Below are 13,493 nucleotides of genomic sequence, written 5' to 3' on the forward strand. Positions count from 1 at the left end.
TTTGTTCCTGCTGGCTTAAGGAAGTCTGACCTTTTTTTTTTTGTCAGTCGTGGGGCTTGAACTCTGGGCCTGGACGCTGTCCCTCAGCTCTTCAGCTCAAGGCGAGCACTCTACCTCTCTACCTCTTGAGCTACAGCGCCACTTCCAGTTTTCTGGTGGTTTATTGGAGATAGGAGTCTCACGTTCTGTCCTGCCCGGGCTGGCTTTGAACCGCGATCCTCAGATCTCAGCCTCCTGAGTAGCTAGGATTATAGGCGTGAGCCACCAGCAAGTCTGACCTTCTTACTTCAAGATGAAACTTCAAACAAAGAGGGTAGACCAAACAGCTGGATAACAGGATCCATAATGATACGGCCTTCCTTCTGCTTGGCTAGTGTTAAACAGATTTTTCATGGTTGCTCTCATAAAGGTCCCTAGTGAATGAACCTCAAGTTTTACTAAGTAATTTATACATGCGTCCCCAAGTGAATCTGGCAAAACACCTGCAGGTGGTGAGGCGCTGAGCACGGGATGGGCCAGGAAGCCTGAACACTTGAGCATCATAGGCTTCATAATCTACTTGGATGGGAAGGGCGTTATCAGATTCTTTCGGAGTCCCAAGAGCTGAAATACACAAAGAATACAATTTGTCATCCCAACACATTTCAGATAAAGGCTTGTAGAGAGTCTTCATCAAATCTCCAAGGCATAGTGGAAAAAATGGGATAATAACTCATTCATCACTTTGTTGAAGCTAAATGACTTAAATGTCAAAGTGACATAAAAACAGCAGTAAATCAAAGTGTTAACAGCATCTCATTCTTCTGTGATCCCTCTTGAAAAGCATTATTTTAAAGGCTTAATGATTTAAAACTACCTGATCCCTACAATTGACCTATGGAAAAGAAAAACCACAAGTTTTATCATCATTTACAATGCAGCTGACAGGATAAAAATACAAGGTGAAAAAAAACACAATGTGACTTTGGAATCTTCTATGGGTGTCACAGAGGAAACTTAGGTCTCTTGACTTTTCTGTCAGCCTTTTTAAATGACTACATAATTTTGTCTTGTGTAAGCTGACTCTAAAAGTGATAAATCTCAAAAAAATACTCACATGTATCACGGCCATTTTTTGCTTTCTCAGAGGCAGGCTACAAAATTAAATAGATATTTAATCACTCCTTTGCTGCAAGAGAACATAACACAATATACAGTATATATTTGGTAATTCCTGGCAGAGACTATTTCATGGACCTGGTAGTACATGTTTGCAATCCCAGCTATCTGAGAGGCTAAAATCAGGAAGATTGTGGTTTGAGGCCAGCTCAGATAAAAAGTTAGAAAGAGTTCATCTCAAAAAATAGACTAGGTTGTAAGCCTTGTCTATTCAGGCTACTAGAAAGGCACAGATAGGAGAATCACAGTCCAAGACCAGACCAGCCAAACACATGAACCTCTACCAGAAAAATAACTAAAGCAGAAATGGGTGGGGTTGTGGTTCAATTGGTAGAGCACCTGCCTTGCATGTGCAAGGCTTTGAGTTCAATTTCAATGCCAAACAACAACAATAAAAAATTTTTTGGTGCTGGTCCTGGGGCTTGAACTCAGGGCCTGGGTGCTGTTCCTGAGTTTTTATAAGTACCCAAGGCTAGTGCTCTACCACTTGGGCCACAGCTCCACTTCCATTGGAGATAGGAGTTGCATCAACTTTCCTGCACAAGCTAGCTTCGAACCTTGATTCTCAGATCTCAGCTTCCTGACTAGCTAGGATTACAGGCATGAGTCACCAGTGCCTATTTGTTTTGGTTTTATGGCACTGGAGATTAAACCCAGGGCTAGCAAATGCTCTACCACTAAGACCCGGCTTTGGAATAGATTTATCTAACCACAAAGCTATAAAGTTCTAAGACAATTTTTATTTTATTTTTTTTGGGTCCGGTCGTGGGGCCTGAACTCTGGGCCTGGGCGCTGTCCCTCAGCTCTTCAGCTCAAGGCTAGCGCTCTACCACTTGAGCCTCAGTGCCACTTCCGGCTTTTTTCTTTTTTGCTTATGTGGTGCTGAGGAATCGAACCCAGGGCCTCAGGCATGCAAGGCAAGCACTCTACCACTGAGCCACCTTCCCAGCCCTCTAAGACAAATTTTTTAAACCTATTTACAACCCTGTAAGGCAATGAGAGATCTATCTATAGCACATCCATTTATAACAGGCCCTGAGTTTCTATGAGTCGGTGAAACCTACCTTCTTTCCTGCCAGTTTTATTCGCGGGGTGAAACTGTTACAAAAGAGCTGGCTTTTTGATGTGTAGAAACTGTAAAAACAAACAAACAAATAAAGTGGATCAGTTACAAGCCCAGGCACGAGCTGCCCTCCTTTGCTTGGCTTTGTTTCAGGGCTTTACCTGCCTTCCCAGTTCTAACTTCTTTTGTAATTACTACAAAGCAAATTCCTCACTGGATCTCTAGCCTTAACAGGGATTAAAGCTATCGACACAGTTGGGTGCTAGTGACTGACACCTGTAATCCTAGCTATTCCGGAGGCTGAGATCTGAAGATCTCAGTTAGCAGCCATCCTCTGCAGACAAATCACAAACTGCCTATCTCCAATTAACCAGTAAAAAGCTAGAAGTGTAAACGAGGCTCAAGTCATAGAGCACCAGCCCTTAACAAAAAAGCTAAGCAAGAGCAAACGGCCCTAAGTTCCAGCCCCAGTACTGACATGGAAAGAAAAGAAATGAAAAAAAAAAAAAAAAAGCAAAGAAAAATGCAGTGTTAATTCAGGAACTCTTCAAATTACTAAAAAGTAACTTTTTGAAAAACTGCAAAACTTTCATCTATGTTTTGTTATTTTTTTGGGGGGGTGGTCAGTCATAGAGCTTGAACTCAGGGCCTAAGCACTGTCCATGAGCTCTTGCTCAAGGCTAGCACTCTAACACTGAGCTACAGCTCCAATTCTGTATTTTTTTTTTAGTTTTATAGTTCTTTTTAATCTTATTTTAACTTACTTAACTCAAAGCTATGAAACAGCAATGTATAACTAAGCAGCAGCTATTTTATTAACATGAGTTTGAGTGTTATTAAAAAGCCACAAATCCAGCCAGGCGCCAACGGCTCACACCTGTAATCCTAGCTACTCAGGAAGCTGAGATCTGAGGATCTCGGTTCAAAGCCAGCCTGGGGAAGGAAAGTCCGTGAGACTTTTATCTCCAATAAACCAATAGAAAACCAGAAGTGTCCCTGTGGCTCAAGTGGTAGAGCACTTGCCTTGAGGGATAGCGCCCAAGCCCAGAGTTCAAAATCCACAACCAACAAAATAAATAAATAAATAGCCACAAATCCAAATCAGATACAGGTAGCTCACGCCTGTAATCCTAGCTACTCAGGAGGCAGAGATCTGAGGATCGAGTTCAAGAGCAGCCCAGACAGGAAAGTCTGTGAGACTCTTATCTCCAATAAACCACCAGAAAATCGGAAATGGTGCTGTGACTCAAGTAGTAGAGCACTAGCCTTGAGCTGAAGAGCTGAGGGGACAGTGCCCAAGCAGAGTTCCACAACCAAAAAAAAAAAAGCCACAAATCGAAAATAACCTGACAGAAAAAAAGGGAGGTTACACTGATTTCTGAAATTAGTGAATAAAAAAAGGTTTTGTTTTTTAATTCCTACTTTATGGTCAAAGTAGTTTATTAGCATATATAAATATAAGAACAGTAAAAGCTGCTGATATCGTTTTAAGGGAGAGTCGGATCAGGATGAGTAGGGGAAGTTGAGATCGGTGGGGTACATTGTACAGGTGTGGAAATGTCACAATGAAACCTCTCCTATACAACTAATGTATGCTAGTAAGACACATATTCCTGTTTTACATAAACCAATCCGCTATACTAACAGTAACATAAACACAAGATAAGGATATGAGACATCTTGTTATGAGACATCTTGTCACTTTTTTGAAAATACCTTCATCAAGGCAAGCCAGCATTGAAAGTATGATTTTAAGCTAGGTAAGGTGGCACAAAACTGTAATCTCATTTATCACTGAGAGCCTGAGTTAGGAGAATTACCACTTTGAGATCAGCCTGCACATGGCAGCTCAAGCCTATAATTCTAGTTACTTAAGAGTTCTAAATTGGGAATTCAAGACCAGTCTAGGCATAAGAGTTCACAAGATTCCATCTCAAAATGGTGCTTGTATGTTACCCCGGGGAAAGCACATCGGCTGGGCAAAGTGGACACACCTGTCATCCCCAGAAACACAGGAAAGCACAAGTATATGTATGCCCAGGCCAACCTGAGTATAAAGCTGAGAACTTACCTGGAAAATAACCAATGCAAAAAGAACTAGAGGTATTGCTCAATTGGTTGAGCTCTTGACTAACAAGCTCAGAGCCTTGAGTTCAAAACTCAGCACTGCCAATCAATCAATACAATTTTATTTTTGGGGGGGGTCCGGTCGTGGGGCCTGAACTCTGGGGCTGGGCGCTGTCCCTCAGCTCTTCAGCTCACGCTAGCGGTTTACCACTTGAGTCACAGCACCACTTCCGGCTTTTTTCTTTTTGCTTATGTGGTGCCGAACCCAGGGCCTCAGGCATGCAAGACAAGCGCTCTACCACTGAGCCACCTTCCCAGCCCTACAATTTTTTTTTTTTTGGGTCCAGTCGTGGGGCCTGAACTCTGGGCCTGGGTGCTGTCCCTCAGCTCTTCAGCTCAAGGCTAGCGCTCTACCACTTGAGCCACAGCGCCACTTCCGGCTTTTTTCTTTTTGCTTATATGGTGCTGAGGAATCGAACCCAGGGCCTCAGGCTTGCAAGGCAAGCGCTCTACCACTGAGCCACCTTCCCAGCCCCCTACAATTTTTTTTAATTGGTAATTTTACAGGTGACTAGCCAGACAATATTTCACTTCCTCCTAGAGAAAAGAGGAACATACTTATAACAGGAAAATTACAATGTGACACACCATCTTTACAGGGCTGAACAAATAACTACTCTCTGCTCATTTCCTTGTTGTTCGCTTGTGAATCATTACAGGTGATTAGAGCAACTGCTACACTGATGGCAAGATAGGCTATAATAATGATAATGGATATATGTTATAAAGCTAAAACTAACATTTATGATGAGGTTTCAAGCTTGTCTCCAGGAAAGATCTGCAACTAAATAAAAGCAAAATTGAAGGTTCTGTTAGGCTTGAGGCATAAGCAAAGTGGTCTATAACAAACAACACAGAAAAAGAACAGAATGTGCTGGACATACTGAAAAGAAAGCAGCTATTGGCCATCAGGAAGGGGTCACGGAGAGCGGAGGTTGGAGTTGGGCTTTGGCAGATACATAGGCATACATGGAAAGGGCCTCTTAGTAGAAAGGATAGAAATGAGGATTGGAAGTGGGTGTTTGTCATGCACAAAGAGAGAGGAACAGTGATGGGAGAGAGGCTGCAAATGTCAACCTGGCATGAGGAATCAAAGAGAAAAGATAGTAAGGTTTTATTACACAAAAAAAAGTGACTTTGGCATCTGTTGTCCTAGCTACTCAGGAGACTGAGATCTGAGGAACTCAGGTTCAAAGCCAACCTGGGCAGGAAAGTTCTTGTCTCTCTCTCTCTCTTTTTTTTTTTTTGCTGGTCCTAGAGCTTGAACTCAGGGCTTGGGCTCTGACCCTGAGCCTCTCTGTGCTCAAGGTTAGAGCTCTGACACTTGAGCCACAGCGCCACTTCCACCTTTTTCAGTTTATGTGGTACTGAGGAATCGAACCCAGGGCTTCATACATGCCAGGCAAGCACTCTACCACTAAGCCACATTCCCAGCCAGTCCTTGACTCTTATCTTCAATTAATTACCAAAAAAGCCAGAAGTGGAGCTGTGGCTCAAAGTCATGGAGTGCTAAGCTTGAGCAAAAAAAAGCTCAGGGACAGCACTGAGGTGTGAGTTCAAGCCCCAATACTGGCACCAAAAAAAAAAAAAAAAAAGATTGCACCTACCTGTGGTTTATCCAGTGAGGAATATTATAGTCATCACCCAGGCGAGAATCCCGAGGAATGCTCCGATTGTGTAACTGCAAAGGAAAAGACCAGGGCACAGGTAAGCTAATAAACATGGGGGATGGGGAACTGCTCCAAGCTCTCTATTCTTAACTATTCCCCAAATGGTCTTTAGGAAGGGAATCCAAAATTAATTACCTTGAACAATGGGACAGCATGTAATGGTTGTTCTCCCATACATACCAAATCTACACCAATCCCTAAGAAAGAAAAAACAGAGTTGGGAGGAGCAGCATAGCCAAGTGACCCACTCTATTAATGATGTTAGTGATAGTTGCAGAGGCAAATTCACCATCTTACAATTCAAAACCTCATCAATGATACCTATGCAGCAAAGAAGTAGGTATATTTTGTCTGCTTCTTCTCATACTTGTTACTATTTGGTGAGTGATAATTACTGAGTGCTCCGAAAGTCATGATTTGTGAGCAAAGCCAACCACGCCATTACTATGTAAATTTCTAGGGCAAAGAAATAACAGAAACCTTGTAATAGCCTCAAAAATAAGTAAAACAAAAGAGGGAGCTGGTTACTGACACTTATAATCCTAGCTACTCAGGAGGCTGAGATCTGAGGATTGGAGTTCCAAACTAGCCTGGGCAGAAACAGCCTGTGAGATTCTTTTCTCCAATTAACTCCAAAAAAAAGCAGAACGTAAAGCTATAGTTCAAGTGTTAAAATACCAGTCTTGAATGAAAATGCTAAAAGACAGTGCCCAGGCATTGAGTTCAAGGCCCAGGACCAGCAAAAAAAAACCAAAACATATTATGGAACCATAGATGACCAAACATTTCTCAAGCAAGATGCTCTTTTTGTCACGTGATTTCTTTCTATTGACACCCCAGACCTCATGACACAATGAGCACCTTGTGGAACTCCCAAGGAAAGCTTAGCCATCTTAGGGAAAGTCAGACTATGACATATGAGAAAGGCACAAGCCAGAGAGTGTTACCATTATCTATCATCCGCTGCTTGGTCAAGATCATAAGTAGGCGGTCCACTTCAAAGACACCCACTCCCGGTGTGATCACCACAGACATCTGCCCAGTTCGGTCGAAGTTACGGTTGATGTAATGCTTGTCAAACACTTGAAACAAAACAAAAATTCCCAATGATGAGATTACAGCTTTTTGCCAGTGACTGGCAAGCATTTTATGCATATGTCAGTCATAACAATCTCTACTGGCCTGCGTTCGACCTAGTCATATTCACATCTGTCTTTCCTCTTCTGCATTAACAACTCCTTGAACACAGGACTAAACTCCTCTTATCACTGTCAATCCTCCTCATTGACTTACTTTGTGCGACTTAAATGGTCAAATTTAATTCATTTATTAATGAATCTGTGGTGAAACATTAACCTACGATAATAATTTCAGAGCATAGACCAGGAAGTTAGGATAATTTCAGGAATTTTGTAAGTTAATTTTATTTCTGGTCTCTCCAACTCATACTATAGGAAATTTGTGATAAGAAAATATGACAGCTGGGCGCCAGTGGTTCACACCTGTAATGCTAGCTAATCAGGAGGCTGAGACCTGAGGATCGAGGTTCAAAGCCAGTCTAAGCAGTGAGTCCCTATGAGCCTCATATCTCCAATTAACCACTCTAAAACTGAAAGTGATGCTGTGGTTCAGGTGGTAGAGCACTAGCCTTGAGCACAAAGAGGCACAAGGCCAGTGCCCAGACCCTGAGTTCAAGCTCCACAATGGACAAAATAAATAAATGAATAATAAACTATGACAAAAGATTTAATACTACATTACATCATGCTCTAATACTCCCCCAGAACCTAGATACAGGGACACATGGGAAGGTGATATACACAGTAAAGTAAAAATACAGTGTCACTGCCTATCAGATTCTTTCCACTGGAAAGTAAAATTCTGAACAGAGGTAGGATTGCTGGGTGCTGAGTGACTCCAGGAATTCCTGCTGCTCAGCTTCTCAGAGCTACCAAGATGTCTACCTTCTCCAACAAGGCATATAAGCCTTTCCTAGCTACCACACCATGCCCTTGCAACTTTCCTTAACTCTCCCTTTCTGTTTAAACTGAGTAGGTTTTTCTTGTGGCAAATAATAGCTATGTCAGATACCACCTAAATGCAGACAAATCTTAGGAAGACATCACTCCAAATTGTTAATAATTGGCTTCACCTAGAATCCTTAGCTAGTCAGGAGGCTAAGACCTGAGAATCAAAGCTTGAAGCCAGCCCAGGCAGGAAAGTCCATGAGACTCTTATCTCCAATAAACTATGAAAGGCAAGAAAGAAAGAAGGAAGAAAGGAAAGAGGGAAGGAGGGAGGGAGGGAGGAAGGGAAAGAGGGAGGAAAGGAAGGAAGGAAGCAAGCAAGCAAGTAGTGGAGCTGTGATTAAAGTGGTAGAACACTACACTTGACCTCAAAAGCTCAGGGACATCACTAAGGCCCTACCTAGGTTCAAGCTCCAGGATTGGTACACACAAACAAAAATCACTCAATAATAACTGGCTCTTCTTAGGAAAGGACTAAGGAGATGGGGATGGGGAGGCTATTAAACATACCTTTCTACACTTGAACTCTAGCAACTTGTAACTTAAAAAAAAATAGACTTTTGGGCTGGGAATGTGGCTTAGTGGTAAAGTACTTGCCTAGTATGCATGATGCCCTGGGTTCAAGTCCTTAGTACCACATACACAGAAAAAGCCAGAAGTAGAGTGTTAGCCTTGAGCAAAAGAAGCTCAGGGACAGTGCACCCAGGACCTGAGTTCAAGCCCCAAAACTGGCAAAAAAAAAATTGGGGGGGGGTGGGCACTGGTGGCTCAAATTTGTAATCCTAGCTATTTGAGAGGTTGAAATCAGCCAACCCAGGCATACACACAAGACTCCTCAACCCAAAGCTGAGTGCAAGTAGGCATAGTAGACACAATGGGAAGCCTAAAATATGTGGACTATGATCCAGGTATGGACCCAGGGGGTAGAAAAAAAAAAGGCTCTAGCCAGGTGCTGGTGGCTCACACCTGTAATTCTAGCTACTCAGGAGGCTGAGATCTGAGGATCTCAGTTCAAAGCCAGCCTGGGCAGAAACATCCGTGAGACTCTGATCTCCAATAAACCACAAGAAAATGGGAAATGGTGCTGTGGCTCAAGTGGTACAACACTAGCTTTGAGCTGAAGAGCTGAAGGGACAGCGCCCAGGCCCAGAGTTCAAGCCCCACGACTGACAAAAAAAAAAAAAAAAAAAACAAGACTCCATCTCAAAATAACCAGATGGAGCTCAACGGTAGAGTGCCTGCCTAACATGTAGAAGGTCCTGAATTCAAAACCCAACACTGGCAAAACAAAGCGAAAAAACAGAAGAAGAAAAAGTGAGGGCTGGGAAGGTGGCTCAGTGTAGAGAACTTGTCTTGCATGCCTGAGGCCCTGGGTTCGATTCCTCAGCACCACATAAGCAAAAAGAAAAAAGCCAGAAGTGGCGCTGTGGCTCAAGTGGTAGAGTGCTAGCCTTGAGCTGAAGAGCTGAGGGACAGTGCCCAGGCCCAGAGTTCAGGCCCCACGACTGGACCAAAAAAAAAAAAGAAAAAGTGAGGTTAATTTCCCAACAGAAGACCTGTGAGCTAAATGTTGGTCATTAATACCATCCAAACAGAGGCTACTACCCTGAATGAATTTGGGTAGAAGGGAGAGGGGACAGCATCACCTAGATCTGAATCTCTGTATCAGTAATAGGAAGCCCCTAGCCATGTGAAAACTTTGTGATGCTTGCTCACATTGCTTCACTCACCATTAAAGGAAAGGTTGATGGCCTCCAGGTAGTTTCCTTGGGCTGAGGTAGAATTTTCTCCTTGAGGAAAGCCCTCTGAAGCAAAGGTACAAGAAAAGGAAAAGCATTTCATGAAAGGTGAGCTGTAAAATACTAAGGGGAAAGCAGCTGACTCTATAGGACCCACTTCACTTTATATTTTAATTGTTTTATGTTATTCCTGGGGCTAGAACTCATGTCCTGGGCGCTGTCCCTGAGTTTTTGTGCTCAAAGCTAGTGCTCTGCTAATTAAGTCCACTTCTAGTTTTTTGTGGTTAATGATAGAGTCTCCTGGACTTTCCTGCCTAGGATGGCTTCGAACCACAATCCTCAGAACTCAGACTCATGAGTAGCTAGGATTACAGGCGTGAGCCACAGGCACCTGGCTCCCCTTCACTTTTCTTTTTTGGTCGGTCATGGGGCTTGAACTCTGGGCTTGGGTGCTGTCCCTCAGCTCTTCAGCTCAAGGCTAGCACTCTGCCAATTGAGCCACAGCACCACTTTCGGTTTTCTGGTGGTTTAATGGAGGTAAGTCTCACGGACTTTCCTCCCCAGGCTGGCTTTGAACCATGATCCTCAGATCTCAGCCTCCTGAGTAGCTGGGATTATAGGCATGAGCTACCAGCACCAGCTTCCCTTCACTTTTGTTAGGAACACTGCTTAACTTACTGAATACTTAATGAACAGCTGTCTTCACTAGATATAGAAACCTGACCTGAAACAGAAACTACACACAGCAAGGAGACAGAAATGAGCATGAGGGGCTGGGAAGGTGGCTCAGTGGTAGAGCGCTTGCATGCTTGAGGCCCTGGGTTCAATTCCTCAGCACCACATAAGCAAAAAAGAAAAAAGCGGGAAGTGGCGCTGACTCAAGTGGTAGAGTGCTAGCCTTGAGCAGAAGAGCTGAGGGACAGCGCCCAGGCCCAGAGTTCAGGCCCCACGACCAGACCCAAAAAAAAAACAAAAAACAAAAAACAGAAATGCGCATGAATCTCTATTCTGACTCCAGCCTTCATCCTATACGTTCTTTCCCCACTGCACCTTCTATTACCCAGAAGCAGTACCTGCCTGTTCCAGTCGCACCAACACTGGATACTGGATGAAAAGCTTTTTAATGGTCACGAGGAGTGAAGTCCATTCTTCCCTTCTCTCATTCTGCACCACCACTCTGAAAGGAGTTATTATTAGAAAACAGATACTGAGCAGCTCTTATACACACAGCAATAGGTCCCTTATAAGATTTCAAGGTAAGCAAGGTGCCAATGGCTCATGTCTATAAGAGGCTGAGATCTGAGGATTACCGTTTAAAGCCACCCCAGGCAGGAAAGTCCATGAGCCTCTTCTCTCCAATTAACTAGTAAAAAGCTGGAAGGTCCGGAATTCGAGGCCCATTACCAGCATAAAAAGAAAAAAAAAAAAGCATTTTAATAGGTTCAGCAGGGGAGTAGTTAATATGATCAATGAAATTTAGAAGCACAGTTCTTTTTTTTGGGGGGTCTGGTCGTGGCGGCTGAACTCTGGGCCTGGGTGCTGTCCTTCAGCTCTTCAGCTCATGGCTAGCGCTCTACCACTTGAGCCACAGCGCCACTTCCGGCTTTTTTCTTTTTGCTTATGTGGTGCTGAGGAATCAAACCCAGGGCCTCAGGCATGCAAGGCAAGCACTCTACCCCTGAGCCACATCCCCTAGAAGCACAGTTCTATAGAACTATTGGTACAGATTCTTCAACAAGTCAATGATTACACTATGAAAATGAAGAAGAAAACTTTTTTGTTTTACTAAATAGTAGACAAACATGAGTAGTCATGGGGTAGGGGTTAGTAGATAAATCAACGTTAGAATGATTGTCCAGCATGTGCCAAGGCCTTGGGTCACAAAAAAAAACCAAAACAACACTTTAGAAGACTATTAGAGAAATGGGAACACCGCCAGATATTGAATGATATAATAGAACCATTATTAATTTTGTTAAATATGTGGTTATATATGAAAATGCCCTTATATTTTGTTTTTTTTCCCCCACAGGAATAACATGTTAAAATTTCTGATTTACTTTAATATAAAATTTAATCAAAAAGCAGATGAGACAAATATATTAAAACTAAGTGGTAGAGTGCTTGCCTTGCATGCATGAGGCCCTGGGTTCAATTCCTCAGCACCACATAAGCAAAAAGAAAAAAGCCAGAAGTGGTGCTGTGGCTGAAGTGGTAGAGCGCTAGCCTTGTGCTGAAGAACTGAGGGACAGTGCCCAGGCCCAGAGTTCAGGCCCCACTACCAGACCCCCCCCCCAAAATGCTAAATCCAGACATCAGATATGTTAAATTGTTTATTCATTCATTTTCTCTTCTGAATGTTGAAATTTTTTACAATAAAAAATTTACAAGGTCAATATACAATGTGGTCTCCTGGAATTGATACTAGAATATAAAGAGTACGAGGGGAAAAAATAAGTAGTAAGAACTAGAAAAAGCCTGGCACCGGTGGCTCAGGCCTGTAATCCTAGCTACTCAGGAGGCTGAGATCTGAGGATCACACTTCAAAGCCAGTCCACGCAGGAAAGTTCGTGAGACTCTTATCTTCAATAAAAACCACTAGAAAACTGGAAGTGGCGCTGTGGCTCAAGTAGTAGAGCACTAGCCTTGAGCTGAAGAGCCCAGGGACAGCACCCAAGCCCCACCACCAACCAAAAAAAAAAGAACTAGAAAAGTGTGAACTTAGTTAATAGTACTATCTGAATGTTTATGTTCTAGTTTTGGGAAATATTACTTGGCTATGAAATGTTAACACTAGAATAAGTGAAGAAAATATTGGAAGTCTCTTTTCTCTACATACCATGTATGATTTCTCTGTAAATCTAAAATTATTCTAAAAATAAATCTTGTCTTGTTCTGGTTTTGGGGTGCTGTGTTTTGGGTTTGTTTTTTTTTTCTTCTTTTATATGTGTGCTGGTACCAGGGCTTGCTCTATCTTAGCTTATCAGCCCAAGGCTAGCATTCTACCACTTGAGCCACAGCACCACTTCCAGTTTTCTGGTGGTTTATTGGAGATAAGAGTCTCACAAACTTTCCTGCCCAGGATGGGCAGGAAGATCCTCAAGCCGGGCGCTGGTGGCTCAAGCCTGTAATCCTAGCTACTCAGGAGACTGAGATCTGAGGATCATGGTTCAAAGCCAGCCTGAGCAGGAAACTCCATGAGGCTCTTATCTCCAATAAAGCACTAGAAAACCGGAAGTGGCGCTGTGGCTCAAGTGGTAGAGCACTCCCCTTGAGCTGAAAAGCACAGGGACAGCACCCAAGCCCAGAGTTTAAGCCCCACGACAGAAAAAAAAAAAAAAAAAGCTGAGATTGCTCTCTTTCTCTGTTCTTTTCTGCTCTCTCTCTGCTCTCTCTGCCCTTTTCTAGCTCTTTCCTCTCTTTTCCAGCTCTCATTCCCAGGCATTTCCCAGCCACGTGGAATGCCAACCTTGCCTGGTTCCAGCAGGTCTACTGAATAAACCTACCCCTTACCTGAAAAAAAAAACAAAAAAACCTGTGATCCTCAGATCTCAGGCTCCTGAGTAGCTAGAATTACAGGCATGAGCCACTATCTCATGTTTAAATGGAAGTTTTTCTTTTCTTTCTTTTTTTTCCTGGCCATGGGGTTTGAACTCTGGGCCTGGGCACTGTCCCTCAGCTCTTCAGCTCAAGTCTAGCACTCTACCAC

At 43.1% G+C, this 13,493-nt stretch overlaps 1 protein-coding gene across 4 annotated transcripts in view; it reads right to left on the reverse strand.

The window, feature by feature from the left end:
* Positions 1–13,493, reverse strand: part of Depdc5 (DEP domain containing 5) — a 135,404-nt gene that overhangs the window by 85,736 nt on the left and 36,175 nt on the right. For all 4 annotated transcript variants that reach the window (XM_013014494.1, XM_013014493.1, XM_013014492.1 and 1 more), the window contains exons 13-20: positions 10,858–10,961; positions 9,776–9,850; positions 6,966–7,100; positions 6,154–6,215; positions 5,956–6,029; positions 2,223–2,292; positions 1,097–1,133; positions 483–603 (exon numbers count right to left, since the gene is read on the reverse strand). In XM_013014494.1, the coding sequence (XP_012869948.1) occupies positions 483–603; positions 1,097–1,133; positions 2,223–2,292; positions 5,956–6,029; positions 6,154–6,215; positions 6,966–7,100; positions 9,776–9,850; positions 10,858–10,961 (678 nt within the window). The remainder of the gene's footprint in view (positions 1–482; positions 604–1,096; positions 1,134–2,222; positions 2,293–5,955; positions 6,030–6,153; positions 6,216–6,965; positions 7,101–9,775; positions 9,851–10,857; positions 10,962–13,493) is intronic.

This window comes from Dipodomys ordii, unplaced genomic scaffold (assembly GCF_000151885.1).
Source record: "Dipodomys ordii isolate 6190 unplaced genomic scaffold, Dord_2.0 Scaffold23, whole genome shotgun sequence".
In the NCBI taxonomy this organism is placed as follows: Eukaryota; Metazoa; Chordata; class Mammalia; order Rodentia; family Heteromyidae; genus Dipodomys; species Dipodomys ordii.